Below are 25,662 nucleotides of genomic sequence, written 5' to 3' on the forward strand. Positions count from 1 at the left end.
CTAACTTATCGCTCTCCGGCAACCAGCGGAGCATATGTTAGGCTGTAAAGTGTTTACTCTGTACTCATGTACGTTTCCACTTACAGGCTACCAACTGTCAGGTCCTCGCTTGCAATGCGACGCTGCATGACCCCTGCGGACACGATGAGTGCAGGTCTCACGCCCCTTGTGCCACCTGTTCAACGAGTCCATCGTCTGGCACCCTCCCAGAGGCCTGCACCATTTGCTACGACCTGGTCGGTCAGCTGGTTGATGGGGTAAGACCATTATAAGGTTATTTATCAATTTACTAACACTTTTAGTTCGTAAGTTTGTTAACCCTGTCCGCAAGTTGGTAGATAATTCAGCCTTTCTTTCAGGCTAGCGTGGTGTGAGGGAAGTCGCCCTCGCCACTCTGGAAAGCGTGGGTAGGCGCTTTGGAAAGAACGCCGCCAAGGTGGGCCAGCCCTACAATACTGGATAGCAAAGCTGGCCATCCAGATCTTCCCTGCGGGCAAGTCGACGGGCTACGTCGACCCCGTGTCCGCTGCCCCCGTAATAGCCGCCATCCAGCAAGATCTCCAGCAGTCGTTGGGGCTCGTAGCCGCCCAGGAGCCAGTCAGGACGTCGCCGGCCTGGGACCTGAACCTCGAGCCAATGGCGGGTAGTGAGTGAGGGATTTGGTTGGTTGAGGTAGGTTTGTCGGGCGCCCAAGGTCTTTCCTTGGGCGCTTCCTGGATCTTCTCCTGTCCCTTCCTCTTCCGCCTCTTTCCAAGGCTTTCCGGGATCTGAGATCCCTAGCCGCACTCCCGCTCTCTCTGTACCTCCTAAGGAGAAGGGAAAGAGAGAACCGAAGACTCTGTCTAAGTCGACTTCTAGAAAAGTCGTCTTCGTCTTCTTCGGCTAGGAAGTCATCGACTTCTTACGCCGACGCGGTGCAAGGCTAAGCCAAGCTCTTCCCAGTCGAAGAGCTCTAGAGGCAAGGCTTCGAAGGAGAAAGCTCGCGCTACCTCCGAGTCGTTGCCTTCTCCCCGCCTCCGTTGCCCCCTCTCCGGCTATGCCGGCAGGGGTAGCAAGCACCACTCCTGCGTTCCTTCTCCTGTCTCACCAGGAGTGATGGAGCAGGTAGAGTGATGGTTGGTTCTCAAATCTCAGCTTGGGGAACCCGTTTTGAGCAGATGTTCGCACAATTGTCGAGCACTCTGTCTCAAACTGGACAGACCGTCCAGGAACTCTCGAAATAGAGTAAGAGAGACTGAGGATCGGATGACTGGGCTATCCCAGGCTCCTCCCCCAGTATCCCCTGCTTCTAGCACGGGGATCCTCCAACTTCCCGTCTTACGACTCTCTGCCAACTTTCTCTATGGAGAAACCCATGGAGAGTAGCGGCCTACGCTCCCTTTAAGGACGGGATGATTTCGATCCCGGAGTTTGGCACTCGAAGGATTGAGGGACTTCGAGTTCTATCCTCCGGGTCTGTCACAGCCTTTCATGGGGTATGCTAGGCTGACACCAACGCTCTTACAAGGAGGACAAGATCTCGAAGGAGTCTGCCTCTACAGTAGAGACCACGCCCAACGGGAATGGGTTCACTGCCTTGAGGACTGGGAGTGTACTAATACTAAACTCCCGGCCTATAAGAGCCCCTTCACTATTTTCGCCACGGAAGAGGAGGTCTCTCTTCCGTTCGCCACGAAATTGGTGGAGAAGGCTCTTCAGCAGTCCTCAAGGATGAGCCCTTCCACAGTTTGAGAGAGTCGGAGTCCACTTCTCCACTCTTTCCCGCCTTCGGAGAGTTAGGGGAAAACTGCCAGCTACTTTCACGCAGGGTAAACTCAAGCCGGACTGCGCTATGGACCAGTTCGGTGAGAAGTTGCCTAGGCTGCCGGACTCCCTAATCCAGGCAGAGTTCGATGCGCGAATAGGTTTGGCAGGTCCCTTAACTCTATCATAGTCACGGAAATGGCTGCGCTGTCTTATGCGAACGAACCGCTATTTCAAGATCTTAGCGAAATCACAATTTCACACGGTTCTGCTAGACGCTTTTGACTTCTTCCAAGCCAGGAAGAACTGTCGGAAGCATGTTCTTCAAGAGTGTACTATCAGGCACGAGCCTAATAGACTCTTTGCTGCCCAGCATGTGGGGAGCGGATCTCTTCCCAGAGTCAGCAGTGAACGAAGTTCATCACGAAGCTGCTAGACTCAACCAGAGCATTAGAGCTAGGTGGGGCATTTCTCTAAGAGGAAACAGGAATCCGTTCCACTGCTGGCAAGAAACCAAAGAAGGCTGGTAGGAGGTTCCAGCCATATAAAAAACTCCAGCCTCAGCAGCAGTTTGTGCAGGCGGTCCCAGTCACCCAACAAGGACAACCTGCTACATCTAAACAAACTCAGCCTTTCCCTCTGGTGCCCCAGCAAATCCCAGCCTTCGACCTCCTATGCCATCTCGCCTGCCTTCCAACCCTGCTTATGAGGTTCAAGGCTACTCTCAATCGAGGGGTAGGGCGAGAGGTTACTTTCGTCACCGTGGCGCAGGAAGGGGGGCAAGGAGTAAGCAGTCAGAGGAGGGCGTGGTGGCCAACCCGCCCATCAGCAATGAGGCTCTCCAGGTAGGAGGGAGGCTGTTCCTCTTCCGGCAGGTGGGGTCAGCAGTTGGGCACAGAGCATAGTGTCCAAAGGATTAGGCTGGAGCTGGATCCAAGATCCTCCTCCAATCAAATCATCCATAGGTACCGTCAAAGGAATTGATAGATACGCGGAAGAACTCCTTCAGAAAGGAGCTATTGCGAGAGTCAAGCATCTAAAATTTCAAGGTCGCTTATTCAGCGTTCCAAAGAAAGGCTCAACAAAAAGAAGGGGTAATCTTAGACTTGTCAAAGCTAAACTCTTTCATTCGCTGCGACAAGTTCAAGATGCTTACCTCTCGCAAGTAAGGACCTTACTGCCGCGTGGAGCGTCACATGCTCCATCGATCTTACAGACGCATACTATCATATCCCTATAGCCAGGCACTTCCGCCCATTCCTAGGATTCAGGCTAGGAAATCAGACATTCTCATTCAAAGTGATGCCCTTCGGTCTGAATGTAGCCCCAGGGTATTCACAAAGATAGCAGAAGTGGTTGTACAACAATTGAGAGTCAGGGAATCATGGTAGCGGCATACCTCGACGATTGGTTAATCTGGGCACAAACAGTCGAAGAATAAGTCTCGAAGCTACAAAAAGGTAGTTCGCTTTCTGGAAATCTGGGGTTCCAGATAAACAAAACGAAATCCAGACTTGTTCCGGAATCTCGTTTTCAGTGGCTAGGAATCCAGTGGGATTTGCCTCACCACATCTATCAATTCAGTAGCCAAACGGAAGGAAATAGCAAAATCTGTCAGACAATTTCTCAAGTGCAAACAAACGTCAAGAAGAAACCAGGAGAGAATCCTAGGGTCTCTTCAGTTTGCTTCAGTAACAGAGTATCCTTCTCAAAGCAGGTTAAAAGATATAAATCGAATTGGCGGTCAAAAGCAAACTCCAAATATCGAGACAAGTTGTCAGTGATCCCACACAGATCCTCCGCAACCAACTACGGCTTGGTCAAGAGTACAGAACCTAGCCAAGAATAGTACCCCTTCAATATCCCCACCCCTCAATGTTAACCATTCACACGGACGCATCCCTGTCCTCGGTTGGGGGGGATACTCTCAGTTCAAACAGGTTCAGGGACTTGGTCAGTTCAATTTCGCCAGCTCCACATAAACGTGTTGGAAGCAATGGCAGTATTTCTACTCTGAAGAGACTTCTTCCCCGAAAAATCTCATCTAAGGCTAGTTTTGGACAGTGCAGTAGTAGTTCATTGCATCAACAGAGGAGGGTCCAAATCCAAGCATGTGAACCATGTCATGATAGCCATCTTCGCATTAGCAAGCAAACACAAATGGCATCTGTCTGCCACTCACCTGGCAGGAGTAAGAAATGTGATAGCGGACGCCCTGTCCCGGTCAGTCCTCTGGAATCAGAGTGGGTCTCTGGACGTCGGGTCATTCCAGTGGGTAAGCCGGAGAGTCCCAGGTCTCCAAGTGGACCTCTTCGCCTCACAAGCGAACCACAAGCTCCCTTGCTAGTGGCCCCCAACCTGGACCCTCTGGCTTATGCCACGGACGCCCTGTCGTTGGATTGGAATCAATGGAGAAGAATTTATGTTTTTCCTCCAGTGAATCTTCTCCTGAAAGTCCTAGACAAACTAAGGTCTTTCAAAGGGATAGTAGCTCTGATTGCACCGGACTGGCCCAAGAGCAACTGGTATCCACTTCTCTTGGAATTGGGTCTCGACCTCAACGGATCCCCAATCCCAAACTATCACAATCAGTACAAATGAGGACTGTGTTCGCTTCCTCAGGAACTCTCCAGACCCTAACTTTATGGACTTCATGAAGTTTGCGGCTAATAAAGATGCTAACATTGATCCACAGAATATTCTCTTCCTGGAATCAGATAAGAGGGAGTCAACCATCAGACAATATGACTCGGCTGTTAAGAAATTAGCATCTTTCTTGAGAGAATCGAACACTGCAACCATGACAGTTAATTTGGCTATATCCTTTTTCAGATCTTTGATTTGAAAAAGGTTAGCAGCTAGCACGATTACCACTCACAAGTCGGCTTTGAAGAAAATCTTTCAAGTAGGTTTTCAGATAGATTTAACTGAATCTTATTTCACATCTATTCCTAAAGCCTGTGCTAGACTTAGACCTTCTCAGAGGCCTACTACAGTTTCATCAGGTTCTTGAATGATGTTCTCAAACTAGCTTCAGATACTGACAACTCATCTTGTACATCATAATGCTCCTGAGGAAGACTCTATTCTTATTAAGCCTAGCCTCAGGAGCAAGAATTTCAGAACTGTCGGCTCTATCCAGAGATGCGGGTCATGTGGAATTCCTCCCATCAGGAGAAGTTCTACTTGCTCCGGATCGTAGCTTTTTAGCCAAAAATGAAGATCCTCTTGTAAGGTGGGCTCCTTGGAAGGTTATCCCACTTCCACAGGATCCTTCTCTCTGCCCAGTATCAACCCTTAGAGCCTTTCTATCTCGTACTTCTTCTAGATCCTCGGGTGCTCTCTTTATGAGAGAAAAAGGTGGGTACTTTGTCAGTAAAGTATTAGGCAACAAATCCTTTACTTCATTAAACAAGCCAACCCTGAGTCATTCCAAAAGCACACGATATCAGGGGAGTAGCCACCTCTATTAACTATTTCCAACATATGAACTTTGAGGATCTTAGGAAGTATACTGGATGGAAATCCCCGACAGTCTTTAAACGGCATTATTTAAAGTCCTTGGAATCTTTAAAGTTTTCAGCAGTAGCAGCGGGAAACATAGTTTCCCCTGATACTGCTTAGTAGTTGTAGTATTGATCCAGGTCTCCTTTCTACCTACTTCAACCAACATGCCTCAACCTATCACCAGGCTACTCTTCATCATAGCCTTAGCCGTTGTGTGTTATAGTGGTCTGTCCCTATTTTTTTGCTAGGGACAACCACATTTGTACTGATATGTACTCCAGTGGTCTACCTTATTTTATACTAGGTTAGGCCACAATATGTTTGTATAAATTTTCCATTTAGAATTGTGATAACTTCAGTCACAATGTGTTTGTATATATTTGAATTAGTTGTATTATTTGTATTAATGATGGATTTGAGTGTACCTACCCTTATTTTTATGCTAGGGTAGGACACATGTATGTATATAATTGTACTTATATGCTCTAAATAAGTAAATTCAAACAATTTCTTTGTTTTACATGCATATTATGTTATTGTTACTACCATTTAAGTACTTTAAGTTTACTAACATTCTGTTATTGTTTACCATAGTTAGTTTAAGTACTTATTTTGTATGCTGTATTTGATTTACTCATATTATATCCATCATTTTAACATGTTTTTCATTTTTCCTTTTCCATCTTGTCTGTTTCTCTGGTACTCTTTCATAGGCCGACACGAGCTGAGCCCAGAAAAGGGATTTTGACGAAGGAAAAATCTATTTCTGGGTGATTGGCTCGTGTCGCCCTATGAAACCCATCCCTTTTTATGGTTTGCTTTCCCCCCCTTGCAGGACAAGATGTAATATGTTTTAATTAAGGATGACCGCTAGGGGCGCTGCTGTCCGTGGCGTCCTCTAGTAGTAGTAGTAGAGGCTGCATCGCCCGTTGGTATCGGCTCTCTCTTAGGGGGATTCTGATAGGAAGTTCTAATTGGTGTTTGTCTCGTGGTAGTGTTCCACACTCGCCCCTATTTCATACCGACACTTCTTTTTAAGAGTGAGCGAGTCAGTCTTACTGACTTTTTCTTAATTTTGTTTTTCTCTGGTAATTTTAGGATATTTTACCTAGAAAGATGATATTTAAGGATTACTTTCATAGGGCGACACGAGCCAATCACCCAGAAATAGATTTTTCCTTCGTCAAAATCCCTTATCTGCTGGGTAAGTTCCATGTACAAAAACATATATTAAGAGTACTAAATAGGAAATTCCAGGCTTATACAAGTAAATAACATAAACTGTTAAAAATACTGTTTGTTCCATTCAGCATATCATTTAAATCATTGTTCATGCTTGAAAATAAAGTAAGCAAATATGTACTGAATAGTGCACGCTGCTACTATTTTCTGAATGCTATCAATGCTGCTTGAGTTAGTGAGGTGCTATTTGATTTGGTCCTACTGCGCATAGTCTAAATAAGAATTATACCATACTACTGCTCATTTACCCATATAGTACAAAATCCTTGAAAAATATTTTAGTAATAAAAATATCCAGCAATAATTCTACAAATAATGAAGTGCTAATAAACGTGAAAACCCTATAATTATATTTATTCAAACCCACAGTAACCTAGAAATGTTTACTAGACCCTAGTCTGGGTAGGACCCCTAAATGTAGGAATAACAAGTGGGAAAGAAGAGTCTGGGTAGGTTACATCCTCTTTAAAAAAAACACCCCTCCTCCCACCAATCCATCGAAAATTTTTCCTCCAACTTGTTAAATCTGTAGCCTTTTCATTAATTTTGTTCCTGTTTTTGCCACCAATTACCAACAAACTAACTAGATTGCCAACACACCTGCAATCTGTAGCAATCCAAATGGAAAAGATAAGCTGATTCAGATAATACAAAATATGATTTTTACATGCACTAAGTGCCAGCATTTACTTAGGGAGGATAAAATTTCCAAACCAGTAACAACTATAAAGCAACTTCAATTTTATAAAAGAAGATTATAATTTATGAGAACAATTTCATCACATTAACCAAACTCATTATAAATGGTGAGGGAAAAATTATATCATGCACCCTTAACTCAACAAGCAGCTCTTCTCAAAGTAACAACTGGAATTTCAAAACTATCCTTTAAATGCCATTATTTTCTAAAACCCTAGATACCCTTCAGCTGCGAGCCACACTGCTTTCAATTTATAATTTTTCATCCATTCCCTTTAGTCTCTCTCCCACCCAGCTGTATAACTTTCTTTGCTTTGCTTGGCTCCAATTTTCTGTCCTCATAGACATGTACTACTGTAATCCTTCAGGTAAGTCCTTTGATAAACTTCCAATGTAACTCAGTGGCCTCATTAAACTATTTTATGTTAAATGAATGCATATAACCCCATCACTTCAAGGTTTTAATACCGAAGAAAATCCAACACAGATACAGTACAAGGCAACTCTAATTTATGTATCCCATTCTGCTTTGTGTAGACATGCTAGAGAAATAAAATAACAGTAACACTTACATCGATGACAGAGTCATCCCCTAGAGCCCATCGATGTCCCTTTTGATATGCAAAGTCGTTGTCGTTATGGGGTCGTTGACAAAAATAATTCACTTGCTCATCATCTTGGGAACGAGCAAGTGATCGACCATATTCCGCATACTGGCCCTGAACCTGCAACTGAACAGAAAAAAAAATGTTTATATAAAGACACAATACAATTTATGCACACAATTCCATTTGGTTTCAGTAAATAATTTACTAAAAGTACGTAATATGGGAAAGTGCAAACAAAGAATGAGTGATCTAAGAAACCATATAACCAAGGTGCTTTGGAATCTTAAATGTTGCCATCAATGCACCGGACTTTCTTCTTGTTGAAATTAAATAATAAATTAACCGAGTGCATTAGTTTTTGAAAATGTTAAGACGCTTTTACTGATTTTTATGTTTTGTGATCTTTTAATGGATTTTGAGCAACTTGCCTTACAAATAACTCGATTGAATTACTTTTAAAATTCCTAAGTGTACCAAAAGAATCAAAATGGCTATGTGATTGTTTAATATGCTGGTAGCCATGTCAACTTTAGACCGAAAGGAATTTTCTGATTTTCCAATTTTATTTTCATTTGTGTGTGTCAAATAATTAAAAGTAGGCTTTTCTGAGAATAATTCATTATTTAAACATAATTGTTCAAATTGGAACATTTTTCCTTAAATTACAGTACTCGACAAGATATTAGGCCGCTTAGCATCAAGCAGCCTAATATCTTGTCGAATTTTGAAGGAACAGAAAAGTTACAAAGAAATTTTTGGTTAGCGTTCCTACTGCAATTTTTGTCTACCATATATCACTTTATTGCCCTCTGTGATCTTAATATGGGCCTAAATGGTGTTTTGAGTCAACAGATAATAGCAGAGATATGTTCCTGAAGCAATCTGGCCTTAAAGCAAAGCAGATATCGGATCAGCTGGCTGTGAGGAGGCATTCAGTTCAACGCTGAGTTGCCAGATTTAACGAAGGTGACAACCATGAGATTCCATCTCAGAAAAAGCACCCTGGTATATCTAAGAAGACCTCTGATCGAAGTTTGACTATTCTCAAGGGTCAATTACTTTCTTATCTTGAGAACAGTAAAACTTTGATTACAAGTCTTCTTAGGCATACCAGGGTGCTTTTTCTGAGACGGAATCTCATGGTTGTCACCTTCGTTAAATCTGGCAACTCAGCGTTGAACTGAATGCCTCCTCACACCCCGCTGATCCAACATCTGCTTTGTTTTAAGGCCAGATTGCTTCAATGCACATATCTCTGCTATTATCTGTTGACTTAAATAACCATCTTGGCCCATATTAAGATCACAGAGGGCAATAAAGTGATACATGGTAGACAAAAACTGCGGTTGGAACGCTAACCAAAAATTTCTTTGTAACTTTTCTGTTCCTTCAAAATTCAACAAGATATTAGGCCGCTTGATGCTAAGGAGCCTAATATCTTGTCGAGTACTGTAATTTAATAAGAAAAAGTTATCTAATTTGAACAATTATGTTTAAATAATGAAAAAGCCTACTTTTAATTATTTGAAACACAAATGAAAATAAAATTGGAAAATCAGAAAATCCCTTTTGGTCTAAAGTTGACATGGTTACCAGCATATTAAACAATACACTTTTGGTACACTTATGAGTTTTAAAAGTAATTCAATCGAGTTATTTGTAAGGCAAGTTGCTCAAAATCCATTAAAAGATCACAAAACATAAAAATCATCCAAGGCTGAGCATCGCAGACAGCTCGTCGAGGAGGGACTGGGAGAGGGGGAACCAAGCTACACGCCAGTGTCACCGGATCCTGGGTAACAGCGTTCCTTGTGACTGCAGCTCCTTGGGAATCTTATTATACGGACAACCCAACCCAAGTAACAATGGAACTAGGTTCAGGGGGTGGGAGCCAGGAAACAGAGTGGAAAGAAGGGCAAAAGGACTGGGAATAGGAGAAAAAGTTGACTCAGAGGTCAAAAGAACCGGTTTAGGAGACAAAGACCTAAAAGCTCTCTAGCTTTGGCTCTGGCAGCCATCTTTCTTTGCCTAGCTTTTCCTAACTTGTCCAAATGTCGTTTAAAATTCGCCACTTACTGTCATCCCAGCTTTTGCAATGAATACATGTCAAGTCAAGTGAAAAATTTGCCCTCAGGACTTATGACATATGTATTGAATGAAGGTCGTACCTAGCAGATGCAATACCGGCTACTAGACATACTAGCGTCAGAAATGATAAGTCAAAAGCTAAAGAAACAATATAGCACAGAGTCTACCAAATAACAGGATACTTCATCAAATCCTTTCAGCAAAACCATCCGGTGAGTTATCCTGCCTAACAAGAATCAAAGCTACCTAAACAATCGTAGTCGCTGAGCAGCAGAAATGAACTGTGCTCATTAGCTACATTGTACCTATTCTTTCCCGGAAGTGGGCAGGGAACTTAACTGCAACAAAAACAATAAACCAGTATGTACTGCATATTTTTAAATCTAAAGCTGCCATTAAAAGCAGAAACTATAGCTAAGTAATTATTAATTATATAAATTAAAATGTTTAATGTGCTGCATTCAAGTATCAAAAGTTAGGGGAAATCTTTCACTTTTTTGTTAAAAGGCAGAAAAGCTGGTATCGTATTTCACCAGCTGATGTACTACCCTCATCATTGGTTTTGTAGAGTTGACAGATAAAGGACTCACAAGCTTTCAAGGTTGTATCACTAAAAGGTATCTTCTTTCTCAATTCAGCCAAGGGTGTCTGTTGCTGTGTGCTCACTGTAAGCACTTGCATGGGCTTCCTCTTTCCAACATTTAATAAGGAGCTTGTAGAATCATACCCCGGTTAACGGCGGACTCAGTTTTATGGGGCTTGTCTGTCGCCATATACAAGTCAACATTTGGTTATCGGTGCCATAAAGTGCCGATAATAGAGTTATGGCACCCACCATATCTGACAGAGGTGCCATTAACCCGTTATTGGCACCATTAACCAAAACTTGGCGAAATCACTTTCAGTTATTGGCAATTTTCGCTTATCAACACCCCGCCGAGAACGGAACCCCTGCCAATAACCGGGGACTGCCTGTATATACTTGTTCGTTAAACACTGCAGCAATCTTATGTGCAACGATGTAGTACCTCATTTTGTCCTTCACGCACCAGTGCCAAACCACACTTGTTCAGCACCGAGATCTTTGAAATGTGATGCACAGTGTCTGGAGACTGAATCACAATCCTTCTACATCTCGAGCAGCATGTGTGGCATGAAGAAGGAGTCTTGTGTCTGCTTCTTCATGGTCAGAACACAATTCTGCTATGTGTACAGATACACCTTTTCTCACATTCAATGCTTAGTTTGAGTCAGCACAACCACCTCCAATAACAAGCTCTTCTTCATTTACCCATTATTCACCTACCTATTAGCTTCCATGACAAGAGACATAAAGCACTTAAGTTGACTTTGTTTTTTGTATTAGTTATAAACTTTTGCCAGTTTTGGTACTGGTGTGGCTGGGCTTCTGAGCTATACCTCTTAGTACTTCAGATGTTCCATGCCTATTCCTTTCACCAGTCTTTATTGACAGATCCACTTATCGGTCAAATACATCATTCTCTTGCATTGCAATGTATACCAAGTGATACAATAACAAACTTGTGGAGCTTATAAGCAAGTTTGCCAGATGTGGATATACCATCAGATTTTAGCATTTGAATAACTGCTGTGGCATCAATAAGATGAGCAATAGTCATTACATCGGTTGGGGCAGTAATTGTGATTGTATCTAATCATAAACAGGTTTCTCAAGCTCAGCAAGCAAATCAGACTTAGTTGTCTTCCACAAAGTACCGTCCATATGAGCAATTGAGAAGGGAACTGAAGATAATTCATATGATATTACTTCTCTTAGGTTAACATCTCTAGATTTGGCTGCAATGACAAGTCAACCAAACAATTTTTCATCTGCACTGATATTAACAAGTTTTTCTTTTGCTGCTTTAACCTTTGCCCTTTTAGACAATTTAGGAAATGTTTTTACTTTTTGATTAGGTAAGGGATCACAAAATTTCTTTTTGTTAGTGTTGAGCCTTTGCTCAATAAAGATAGTCATTTGTAATTTTCCCAATTCATAGGCTTTCAAAAGATGAGCAGCATCATTTGCAAGGATCATGACACCTGCAGCAAAATTGATTAGTGGTGTAATATCTTCATTTGTGTTATCTACATTGAATGGATCTGTCATCAGCTCTGACATGAATGCTGCCACCAAACTTTGAAAATCTTCATCCTTCTTGATTCTTGTTTTTTATGCTTCCTTGTGTTGGCTTGTAGTATTTGGCTCCTGAAATTTGCACACTTCCTTTAGTGCTGTTGTTATAGCTTCCCATAGGTGGCAAGTTAGAAACCAGTGCTCAAGAGCAGCATTGTCTTTGCTGATTCCTATGATTCAACCTTTAGTTTTTGAGTTCTTGTTTAGAGATTGTTCGAGAGCCATGTCAGTGGCAACACAGGAAAATGCATTTCCTGAAAGACTCACAGATTGGTTGCTATTAATAAATTATTGATGTACAGATGGATGACTATATCCGGAAGGCTGTTCCTACCAGCAAGGTATACAAGCACCCACTTAGAATAGTTCAGCCTGTCAAAAGCAAAGAAACATGGAACTACTGCAGCAGTGGCTGAGAGATGCAGGAGCCAGAAGAATTACACCATCTCAATATAACCATTCCAGATTGGAAATGGTTGAGATTTGGCACAAGACTCTTCTTTAAAGGGGCTGAACTACTATAGAGTAGTAATCTCTTCTATAAGCATTTCGAAGCTTCCCAATACACTGACCTAATTATATACTTTATGTTTTTATCTGTTCTCTTTGCTTACTTTACCTACAAACAATAGTTTTATCAAATGAATTCCAAAGTTCTTTCAGTTCAGCAATCATAATTGTAAGAATAAATGTACCTGAGAAATGTCAAATTGTCATTTGCACACGAGATTTGACTCTAATGCTAAGGTTAAACGATTGCAACATATCAAACCGCCGACGCACAGCCCACGCTATGAGCGGAAATTGGTAGTTGGCAACAGCTTACGTCAGTAAACCGTAAATTGTTTTTTTCCACCGGTTAAAACATACGTTAAAATTCTTGGACATAAGGTGACGGGTTCGTTCAGGGCGCTAAACGGCTCTTTGCCCACTGGGAGCCGCCGTAGCCCACTCCAGTTTTATTATTATTATTAATAAGTGGTTAGTTTTATTTTTCCAGACCTCTGAGTCTCAAGTAGACTCTTCTCGGGCTGTTCTCAGGGATCAATCCTGAGAAAAAAAAAAAAAAAAAAAAAAAAAAAAAAAAAATTAGACTTTATTTGAGAAACCCGTCTTATTTAAAAAATTTATGATTTTATTAATTGAAAAATCCATGCTTTCCGCAAGAATATTTTTCATTTCCGAACTCCGCAGATAAATAGATCTTTGCTGGGTCCAATTTGGGCACTCAACAAGCAAATGCTGTACTGTCATGGGTGTTTACATCTGTTACATTTCACTGGATCAGCATGTGGTGTTGACATCAAGTGACCATGGGAAATCTTGTGGTGTCCTATACTAGCCTTGCTAGGATCACCTCTTTTTGCTCTTTCCTCCTGTGAGGATGTCCTCCATGCATAGACTTCAGTTTTTTGTTTTTTATATTTTTAAGTTTATTTGTTGTTGGCACCGAGGCCCATTCTTCTTTCCAATCCTGGTAAATTAATGTTTTAACTGATTTTACCAGTTTCTGACACTGGGGCATATGAAATTGTTGGAGGGATAGTGCAGGCTAATTTGGCAGCAGAGTCTGCATATTCATTTCCTTTTATTCCACGTGTGCTGGGATCCAACATATTTCCATTGATATTCCTGATTGGAGGAGTTGATGAATTTTTATTTGAATTTCCTGTACTATTTGGTTTCCTGGTTTATACCTGTCTTATTGCATCTATAAGCGCTACGGTGAGTCACTGAAAATAACAGAGACACTTGCTTTTTTGCTCAGATATCATATCTAGAGCCATCTGTATGGCTGTGACTTCAGCAGTAAATACTGATGATATTGAAGGTAGGCTTTTTTTTACTTAACATATTTTTCGAATATGCAGATGCTCCTACTCCAACATTATTTTTGGAGCCGTCTGTATATATCATAAATTTGTCGCCTTTTCTTCTAATGTGCTCCAAAGCATGTTGGCGGTACATTTCCGTACTTGTCCATTTGTTTTTTGAGTAGGTAAGACAGGGAGGTACATATCTTTACTCTATTTAAAATCCATGGTGGTGGCAATTCCATTGGTGGGTGAAAAATTGGATTCATATTATGTATGTTCATTATGTATCTAGCTCTTTTTGGGAAAGAGCTAGTACTATTAACTGCTGTTACTTGATTACAGTTTTGGAAGCAGTAAGTTGCAGGAGACGATCCTGCTTGCATTGAAAGACCTCTTTGTATTGTTATTAAATCACGGTGATGTTTTAAGGGCAAAAACACCTGCCTCCACCAAAAGTGAGTTTGTTGGGGACGATCGGAAAGCTCCTGTGCATAATCGCACGCCTTCATGGTGCACTGCATCGAGAGATTTTAATGCAGATTCTGAGGCGGATGAATATATTGGACAGCAGTAATTCATTATGGATAAGACTGTTGCCTTATATATCATTAATAAAATGTCTCGCTTTGCTCCCCAATTAGTGTGGGTGAATAACTTTTTTAATATGGCAAGGGCTTTGATGCCTTGGCTAATGTATTTGATGTGCTCTTTCCAATTTCAAATTAAATGCTTTGATCAAATATTACTCCTAGATACTTGATTTTTGTACAAAATTGTATTTCAGTGGCTATAAAGATGCAGTTTGATGTTTGGTTCTTCATCCACCTTTTGTCTTTGTAGAAGACGATTGCTTTTGTTTTATCAGTTGAAAATTTAAATCCAACTGAATTTGCCCAACTACATATATTTGAAATGGCAGTACTGAGAACTCTCTGAGCATGTCTCAGATTACTACTCGTATAGTAAATGACAAAGTCATCAACATATAAACTGTTTTTTACACCACTTGGTAATTTATAGTAATGTCATTGATTGCTAAAGCAAACAATGTACAGCTCAAGACACTACCTTGAGGGATCCTTCTTCCAGTTATAGGTTACTGAGTAGGAATTTTCTACTCTTACTTGAAAAGTTCTGTGTAAGAAGTTCTTAATAAATATTGGTAAGTGGCCTCTTAGTCCCTTGGAGTGGAGTTTTTGCATGATGTTATGTTTCCATGTTGATCGTATGCTTTTTCTATATCAAAAAATATAGCTACTGTTAATTTCTTTTGTTCAAAGCCTTTTTTGATATGATCTTCTAAATGTGTTAAGGGATCTAGGGTTGATCTGCCAGCTATTGAACAGATTGTGTTGGTGTTAAAATGGATTCTTTGGTTATTACATACGTTAATCGTGCATTAACCATTTTTTCTAAGATTTTGCATAGGCAACTTGTTAGAGATATCGTCTATAATTGGATGGATTACTTGCATCCTTTCCTGGTTTGTTTATTGGAATAATTATGGCATGTTTCCATTTATCAGGAAAGACACGTTTTAGCCAGATACTATTGTAAAATTTTAATAAATATGATTTAGCTATAGGAGCTAATTTTTGTTTCTATCATTTCAAATGATATTTTATCATATCCTGGTGCAGAGGGATGACAAGAGTTGATGGCATTATCTAGTTCATCCATGTTAAAAATCTAGTTATATTCCAGGTCTTCAAGAGTTTCAAAATTGAGTATTATATTTCTTTTTGTTTCTGATACTTTGAAAATGTGTATCTAGGCGGGAGTAAGCACTGATGTTTTCAAAATGTTTGCCCAAATTATGTTTGATATTTCATAAGTATCATGGTATATTTTTCCATTTAAATGTATTGCACTTCTTGGAGGTCTTATATGTTTTCATTGATTTTCCTTATCTTTTGCCAGACATCCCTTGTGGATGTTTGAAGATATGTTGAGACATATTCTTTCCATGATGCGATTTTTCAGCTATTACCGTTTTTTTCTAAATTTGGCTGTATATTTGTTATATAGTGGTTTAATGTGGTTAATTGTTATGTTTGTTATAACTATTTTGTTTAATATGTTTATACTATAGGGCATTTTGTTGAGTGATTTAAGGCGAGTTTGTTTTGAGTCTGTTAGATTGCGACTCAATATATGTTTTATTTTACTTAATGTTGTTAATGTTGGATTCCACATGGGACAGGGGATTTTGTGGAATGTGTTTTGGTTTTGGAATACTTTTATCTGCAGCATTTATTATGAAGTTTGAGAAGGATTCACATGAAGGATTGTGATCTTCATTATGTGGGAATGGTGGTATGTTTCGTGTGTATAGGAAATATTATCCCAGTTAGCTTTTTGGATATTATATCTTGTAGGTGGCAATATTTTGACATTACTTAAGTAGTTCAGAATGATTGGGAAATGGTCACTTGTGTATGAATCGTCTAGGACGTTCCATTCAAATTTCTCCGCTACATCATTTGAACATAATGAAATGTCAATTGAAGAAAAGGTTAGGTGTGTATTGAAAAATATGTTGAACTTCACTTTCATTGAGACAATACAGATTGTGTTTCATTATAGTATTCTCTATGTTGATTCCGGATGTGTCAGTGGGTTATTAATATCCCATAATGGATTAGGTGCATTAAAATCTCCTACTATAAGTAGTGGTTCCTGTATACTTTTGCTAATAAGTTCAGAAAAAATCACTTAAATTTGCATTGAAATTTGGTTGGTTATATAAATACAAATAGAATTTTACTTTTATCAGGCATATACAGTTTAATTGATGTTATTGATATGGCATAGATGGTATGTCAACAGGTTCATATGTAATGCTATTATGAACGTATATGGCTGTGCCTAATTTTCCACCGTCAGTTTGGTGAATAACAGGCAATTTTATAGTGTTGGATATTTGTAGGGTTACTTCCTATATGTTGTAGACATATCACATTGGGTTGTGGTCTCGTATGATTCTTTGTAATTCACCAGACGTAGTCGGGTTAAGAGAGCATTTATATTCCATTGAATGATTTTATATTCCATTATTGGGAGGAATTGGTGTTAAATTCTGTAAACTTGATTGCTGATTTTACTTTATCTCGTAGTTTATATGCATTTGAATTTATTTGTGGTTTTTTAATCGTTGTATTTGTATGTTGGTTATTAGATTCTGCAGTTGTTGTTTTTCATAGTTGAATATTAATAAGTATTTTTATTTTATAATTTCCTTTTTGTGATTTTAAGGATTCAGAACATAATTCGTTCTCATGTTGGTGTGTTAAAGGGCACCTCCTTAATTTGGTAAAATTGTCAATACAATTTCGTACTGTGTCCTCTGTCTTGGTAGTTAGTTGGTTATATGTACTTACAAAGCATTCATTACAACCACAAGATGAAGCATGTTTGGTAATGTTAATTATTGGTTCAGAAGTTTTTGGTCTAGCTTTAGAAATGTCTGGTTTTTGTAATTCTATTGTTCCTTTTCTGTAGTGATAAGGACTGTTGGTTTGAGGGGTTATTTGTTTTGTTGTTGTTAATGGGATATTTCGGTCTTGTGGATGGTTGGGGGGTGATAGTTATATTTTGGTTTGGTTTAATGGTATGATTTTCATTAGTATTATTTGATGGAAATTGTAAAGAGTGATTTTTACTGTCCAGATGTTGGCTGTTTGATTGAGATTGAGGGTAATTGTGTATTTCCACTTGTGATGAGGTTAGTTTAATATCTTTTTTAAAATGTTCTCCTGGTGTAGTTGGAGTCTCTCTGGATTGATTGTAATTTTCAATATTTACTTTTTTTCCCTTAGGTGGGGTTCTTTCTAGAATTCTTTTCTTTTGCCAGTTCGATTATCATCATTATTTAATTCTTCTTCTATTGGAAGTTCTTTTCCATGGATAACTGAATCATCTATGTTGGTGGTGGTATTGGTTGTTGTAATATCACTTTTATTTTGGGTTTCAGTATTATTGGTATGAAATCCAGTTTCCATGTTTATACTATCTTGTTTGTCATTGTGCTGTTTGATGTCTTGATTTTTAGTCACATTTGAAACGGTGGGGGTTTTGGATGGATTGTTAACGCCTCTTACTTTTAGCTCAAGTCTGGCTTCCATGACTGACATTCCTGTCCTATTTATTAACAACTGAAGTTCTGTGTTATATTGGTAAAATGAACACTCTTAGATTTGCGTGATGGGCTAGTCCACAATTAATACATTTTGATTGTTTACAGTTCCAATTAGTGGTATGGTCATCTGATGCACAGACTGCACATATAGCTTTATTACGGCATCTTTTGTATGTGTGTCCATACCTTGAGCACTGTGTACATTGTACGTAAGGGTTTAGGAACAAAAGGACGAACTTCTCTATTTTGTCCAAGAATTTTTATTTTAAATGGTAAGTCTTGGCCTGTAAATTTTATTTTGGCAATGTTGATATTTTTACTTTTATCTTTCCTACTTGAAATAGAGTATATTTCTAAATCGTGGATATTGTTATATCTCAATTTTAGGGAGTCTAGCAATAGTTGTTTTGAAGGAAGCTCCTGCTCGCTATTGGGTAGGATGACTGTACCCTGTACATAATTCAATGTTTCATGGCTTGTAATTATTACCTTTATATTATTTATTTCTGTTATACTTAAAAAGGCAGTGGACTACTGCTTTTTATTGGTTTCTTGGATAAGCCATTCATTGTCCTTGATGTGTCTGCATTCCATGTCTTGTGTTGGATATATGTTAAGTAATTTGTTTTCTAGCATCGCTTGCCTGAGATTTTGTTGTCAGCTTTGAGGACTAGAAATCGTTGAACCAATTATCTGGTCCAAAGAGGTCATCAAAATGTACCAATGTGGGATTAAGTCGGTAATTTTTGTTTCTTTTTGTCCTTGTTTTTATGTATGTTGCTTGTCTATTATGATTTTTATATTTTTCTGTATTGCTGAGAGGATTATTTGTCTCTAATTCAGAAGTTATTGTTCATCATATATGGTTCCATTGTTACGGATATTTGGAGTTTACCAATTTATTTTTGTTTGTTTCTTTTGTATTTATGCACTCTATTTGGTTTTCTGGCTCTGCTGCTTTACTTGGAACAGGGTGTCCTTTGTATCTTTTATAGTACTTTCACTACTTGTGGCAGTACCTAGGAAATTCGGGAGTGACGTGCCAATGGTCATCAACTGTGCCGTAGTTTTCCATCATGGGCCCAGGGGTGAACTGGCAAATCATTTATATCCCAAAGTTCATAAATTTTGAGTTTTTACAAAAAAAAAAAAAAAAACCACAAAAAAAAAAAAAAAAAAAAAAAAAAAAAAAAAAAAAAAAAAATTCTTGAAAAGATATCATTGGCCCTTCGCGAAGTTAAATTTTCTGCCAAAGGCACAAGTGAGAAAGGACTCCCAAATGTCCGCATCCCTACCCTACCCCAAAAGGGGATGCATAACATGATTAGTATGGCCCAAGTGTAAGCAGAAACCCGCTTGCTAGGACTAAGAGATTATGTTTAATACAATATCCCATCCTAATCACATTATGGGCAAAACTGGGATAGAATGCCGAGAGTTCTATTCCTAGAACCAGGCCCCCCCTGGAATCCGTGGTCCAGCTCCACAGAATAGTTCCGCCTGAAAAACAGGTCCGAACATTGTCGGGTAGATGATGGATCTACCACAGTTCTCACTATTTAGCTTCGGATTTAACTCCACGTTAAGCCATATGTTTTCTCATTTATTTGCTTTCAAAAATTTTGGCAAAAAATGGAAAGGTCCACATAAGTTTACTCGAAAATATATAATGTCATATGGGACTCTTGGGTTCGAACCTGGGAAGAGATTCCTGAGGTTCGAGAGCCCCCTCACCACGTCAAGGTGGTCCCAAAATGAGGGGGACTCCAGTTTTAAAATGTTCAAAACAAGTCATGGGTGGTCACGCCAAATGTCACCTGACGTAGCTCCAGGGGTTGCACGTGGGACCCACGGTAACTGTTGTGGGGTAGGTGCTGGGGTCACCAGCATTTTTCGCCGCCGCTGTTTTCTTCCCGCTGCAAAGCACGTGGGCCTCCTAATTGCGCTGTAGCCTATGGGGAAACCGATTCGCACATTTACAAACCTGTACGTCGTGGCAATGCTGTAGCGTGGAATAAAAGGTCAGGTTGGCGCCCTCAGGTCAGCTGTTGTTTCCGTTCCTGAGACCAGCAGTCTCCTTCAAGTACTCTCCATAACACCCTTCAAGATGCTGAACCTCACAAAACGGCCAAGGAAGGGACCATCAACGTCACATCTTCTTGCAGGACCTTCTTTCAGCCTGGAGAAGACTCCTACAGCCACTGCTGCAGACACTCAGGTCGAGGGAAATGTCATCTTCCACCTACAGGAGTCAGAGTTGGATGAGATACAGTGATGACAGCGACACGGAAACTCTCCATGAAGCTACCCCCATTGACGACAGAAAGAACGTTCCCTTGATCGAGACGGAGGACACCCAAGACATCGAGGACAACGTGCCACCGGGGCCTAAGAAGAACCTCTGTGTCAACCTGTCAGACAAAAATGAGAGGCTGGTGGGTGAGCGGCTCGAGCACAAGGCCCAATTCATATACAATAAGGGGATGGCTGCCTACAAGGACAAAGCCAAGGTGTGGAAGGCCTTTGATGACACAGGAAAGTCACTTAGGTCATCAGTGACTGGCAATGAGCTCCGGACGTGGTTCACGTCCCTCAGGAGTTGCTTTGGACGCCTCACCGCCGAGAAGAGTGGCCAAGGGGCAAGCAAACGACTGACGGACCGGGAGAAGTGGATATTGAACACATTCCACTTCCTCAAGCCCCACATCCTCCGTCAGAAGAAGAACCAAGATGTTGGGACTACCAATGGTATGTATGTATGTATATTATAATGTCTGACTTATTATTTTTTATTTGTTGAAAATATACAATATTTTACAGTACATGCAGAATTCTACCGAAGTGAATTTACAACCTGGATTTTCAGAATGCAATATTTTTACATTCTCTCATACATGTTCCATCACTTTACAGTGTGCTCTGTTTACAGGCCGGCCATTTTTACCCTACAACCCCACAACGGTGGGTGTGGTAACAATGTGAAGTTGACGTATATAGAACGTTACACTATCGGGAGAAAGTTCCAGGTAGGCGTCCAACCTTGCTTGGGTTGCATGTACATTTGCGGTGCAATTTACGGTGCTGGCTTTACGTCCGTCAGCCCATGTCCTGTTTACCAGCTGTTCAAGGTCATTTCACCGTGATGATGCCCACGATCCACATACGTGGGCATAGTATGCCATCGTGTTAGATGAATGTGTGACCCCAGCATAAATCTGGTAAAACAGATATGGCAAAAGGGAAAAAAAAAGTTGGTAACATGTTAAACATATTCATGCACTGTAAAAAGACATAAAATATTATTAATTGGTTAAGAAAAAGTTGCCAATTTACCAGGTAAGCTCCCCCTAACTCTACAATTTTAACAAGCTATGCATCACATCAATTCCCTTATAGAATGGACTACTATAGCAAAAAGTGATACCACAATCTGAATGTACTAAGTACCTAGTGGTGCTCTAGAGGGTCCAAACCTTGAGTACGAGTTGAACAAACTCCTTTATTTGGCCCAGTACAGAAATTAGCTCCTGCTCTAGACAGGCAGATCCCCCAGTCTCAATCTACCCTAAGTATGAGTTTATGAAATTTAGGCTGTCAAGCCAAGCATTTGGGCACTTTCAGCCATCAGTGCTTAAAACTGTTTAGGTAGTTGAAGTGGTTGACACCAAGATCTAGAAAATAAAGGAGATATAGTACACGGACCTAAAGATGAACTGGGAGAAAACCCTATATGCACCATGAAGTAATAGTTAGGAGGGATGGGCAACAAGGTTGAAGAAAGGACGAGGGAATGGAAGTAACATAAAAGGCTAAAAACTGAGTGCAGCTAGGGGGCAAAGGGACCGTGCAAACACCTTTTAGTAATTCCTACAGTGCAATGTGTAAGGTGCAATGATGGTACTATCCCACCCATGGGAACCAGGTGCTTTTAGAATCATTCTTGAGATGATTCATAAGCTCAAAGAAATTAGCAAGGCCAGCAGATGGGAGCTCATTATAAGTACAGTAATGTGTCTACTACTGGAAATGTTTCCTTACAAAAAATTATATTTATTTTATCACAAACACATTAGAGTACTAAGTGTGAATATGTATCAGCTTTAGTGAGAAGGATCAAACTGCTTCAGATCCCCAAATCTGCTAACTGACAGTATAATCTGTCTGAAAGGTCCAGAGACAAAAGTTAAGCATCAGATCCTATCTATCTCAAGGATGTATAAGGACTGGTGCTCATGAGAAAGAAATCCTGGTAAATAAAAGTAACTCTACGAAGCTCAACTGTGTATTACTCAGAGTATATCTTCCATTTCAAAAATGTCTGGGAATACCATGGGTTGAAGACCTTTAATGCCATATGGTACTCTTGGTTATTATTAATGTATTATCATTACTGCGCCATTTAACACCACTTCCAATTAAAATATTAGATTTACATAGGGTTCACCCAAAAGGCTCTGTCTTCGATAGGCGAGTTTAAAATTTACACCCATTTAATTAGTTATTTATTTATTTATTATAAACTGCTGGCTGAAGCTTGACTAATTACATAAGATATGTATGACTGTTAGCGCTGACCTGCATTCTCTGCATTCAGGGACTGTCATAAGACCTATTCTTTAAGGATCTGTTGGTCAAATGAATGCAGCTAATTCAATCGAGATAGAACTACTTCAGTGTGGTATTATTTTTGTTTTGAATAATAACATAATTTGACCATGGGCTTGATCTGCTTTAATTTATCATCATCAGGTTCATTATTTCATAAAGTCTGCCACTTATTAAATATGCTGGTTTTAAAAATTTATTCTTAAATAATCACTTACCAGGAAGGTTATATTTTATCCGAGTCATAGTGATTACTTTTAGCTGCTCATTTCCCTTAGTGCCCCCATGGGCAGGGTTCCAATCTATTTAAAGATTAATAATTCACAGAAGACCTTTGATAGCACTATAAGAATTACTGAAAATTATAAATTTCTGTGGAGGAATATTGTCATTAATCTTAAATACTTAATTAATTGCATTCAATTCTGCTGTATAAACAGTGGCACTGTTTGACAGAAAATTAATTAGTTTCATTCAATGATATGGCATCAAATTCTACACCTGATAGAAATTAGGAACCATCAGTATGTATTAAAGTGGGGAACCTTTCCATTATTGTTACTACCAAGTAATTTTGATGATGTTCAGAATATGACAAATGCCACAAATGAGTAAAATTCTTGGCCTTAAAGGTAGTCCAATGAGGAGGTGGTTCTCCTTCTGATGGTAATCCAATCCCCTTCTTCACTAATCCATGAAGGGTGGAGGATGGCTGGTTATGACAATGGAACAAGTGCCAAGGACACACATCAACTAGGAACAGTGAAAAAATGCAAACAATCCTGGGCCTTTACATCACACAGAATAACATAATGGATAAATGCCAGGATGGGTTAATGAGTACAAAAACAGTTTTGAATTGACTACTAATCTGTGAGTTGTAATCCATACAAAGAAATAACTAATCTCTAAAACATCTTCACATGAGAAGTATAAAACCCATTTCCAATGAAGATAAATTTAATTGGTACATAAGTCACTAGAGCTCAGATCTTGTAGACAATCAGTAAATCAGAAGAATTCAGATCTTGTAGACAAGCACTGTAATGCAAGCTGCTTTACCACTGGTATTATGCCTATAAGCCTTTCAAATAACAGTCTGATCTAGAATTTAAAATAATTCTTGATCACTTGCTGCCTGATATATCCTGCAGAAAGATTGCCTAGAAAAGCCTCCTCACAACTTTTTCTCAATTATGTACTAGTAAGATAATTAATTCTGGCAGTGTAAAGAAGTTAGTCCTCTATATCCTTAATAATAGATAAACGAGATGCAAAGGCAAAAGTGGTTTGGTCACCGCTACTTAAGAAATGTCTGCTCAACACATTGGCTGCCAAGATAAATCCTATTGACCTGCCATCCTAAGAAAGTGATACGATACAGTTACTGATTTACAAAGTAGCTTTCCAAATTGACCCAAGTTACAGACTAAGACAGATTATCATCAGGATTACAAGAGCCTGGGAAGCCAGAATAACGGCTGGAATGGAGATTAGTCTGCCCACTGGTGGGAGATCATACCTCAGACTTCGAGCCTTTTTCATGCAGTAAAAACCTGAAAGTGCTTTGCTATACTAGATCTATGGCTGATACCAGTAACTTTCTCTATCACCTAAGAAAATTAGCCATTAAATGTAACCTCAGAGGTAAAGGGTCGCAAATGAGATATCACATCTGAGAGCTAACAGAATGTGCAGTGAACATTCACAGACAGACTGGTACTGAAGACCAAGGAAATCAACCCTTGGACTGAAGAACCTAGGACTATCCATGAAGCAAAATACAGTACTGTACTACTAATTAGCTCAATGACAGTACTCTATGACATTTCTAGAATTTCACAGGGGTTCCTCTTATAATTTATTAAAAAAAAAGTTAATGAATCAGGAAAGTTTAAATTTGACAGTTAAGTGAGGAGACTAAATTGAAATGATGAATACAATGCAGCTGTGGCCAAAAGATACTGCAAATTACTATTAGTAATGCTAAGTGAACCTTACGTCACAATAATAAATGACACTGTGAAGCCAAGTAATCGAAGGCTTGTCAGGAGGCAATAAATTTAATGTGGTATGTCAAAATATCCGACACAAAATACACTGCATACAGATCTGTTTTTTTACTTACCTGTGGTCTAATAGGCTGTGGGGGTGTAGGATGCTGCATATACCTGCCAGCCATCATAGCTGCCGAGGGGTCACCCTCATACACAGCCCGGCTCCACTTCATCCACCTGCAGAGGTAAATAACCACAAACTTTTTCAAATAATGCACTCATATTATTACACTAATCAATGGTCTTATAAAGCTATCTAATAGCAACAATAATTTCAAGTGTCAAGTCCAGAGTTTCATTAAGAAAGTTGATTCAGCATAAAAAACTTACATCATAAAAGCTACCTCATCTGCAGTTCATACAGTTCACATATTACTACACACAATAAATTTTTCTTGTGTTTATGACATACATTTATATGAAAACATATCCAATTGTGAGTCTGGTCATGGAAAAACAACTTCTACTTTACATTTGAGCATTTCTAAGATTATCATTCTGCCATTCCTGTCTTTCCAGTGTTTTTATTTCCACATGTACCCAGCTTCCCTTCAACACTTCTAATTTACAAGAGTAGTGAAAAATGTAAAGAGGATATCAAATAAGATGCTGCTGCTAAGGGTGTGAAATCTGTTACAAAACAGTCTCAGACAATAGAAAAGGTTAAGAAACTGTTGCAAATTTTGGCCGTGATAGAGTTTTGAGGAATGAATGCTGATACTAGTAGCTCTTAATAGTTCAAAGCCAGCAATGGGTGGTTTGAGAAATTCAAGAAGCTGCATACATAGTATGGTGAGGTATGGGAAGGCTGCCAGTGCTGACAAAGATGCTGCTGTAAAATATGTGAAAGGTTCCCAGTACCACGTAAAGGCTGAAGGTTTAGCTCCCAACATGTGTTCACAGTTATGATAAGACAGACCTAATTTGTAAGAAAATGCTAAACAGAACCTATATCACCAAGAGGAGTCACTGCTAAGAAACAAGTCAATGAAGGACAGAG

The 25,662-nt window shown here is 39.6% G+C and overlaps 1 protein-coding gene across 10 annotated transcripts in view; it reads right to left on the reverse strand.

Moving 5' to 3' along the window:
* The window catches only part of LOC135206510 (pumilio homolog 2-like), a 438,165-nt gene that overhangs the window by 358,272 nt on the left and 54,231 nt on the right, over nt 1–25,662 (reverse strand). For all 10 annotated transcript variants that reach the window (XM_064237877.1, XM_064237920.1, XM_064237888.1 and 7 more), the window contains exons 3-4: nt 24,734–24,839; nt 7,764–7,922 (exon numbers count right to left, since the gene is read on the reverse strand). In XM_064237877.1, coding sequence (XP_064093947.1) covers nt 7,764–7,922; nt 24,734–24,835 — 261 coding nt within the window. In that variant the 5' untranslated portion in view covers nt 24,836–24,839. The remainder of the gene's footprint in view (nt 1–7,763; nt 7,923–24,733; nt 24,840–25,662) is intronic.

The sequence above is a fragment of the Macrobrachium nipponense genome, chromosome 11 (assembly GCF_015104395.2).
Source record: "Macrobrachium nipponense isolate FS-2020 chromosome 11, ASM1510439v2, whole genome shotgun sequence".
NCBI lineage: Eukaryota > Metazoa > Arthropoda > Malacostraca > Decapoda > Palaemonidae > Macrobrachium > Macrobrachium nipponense.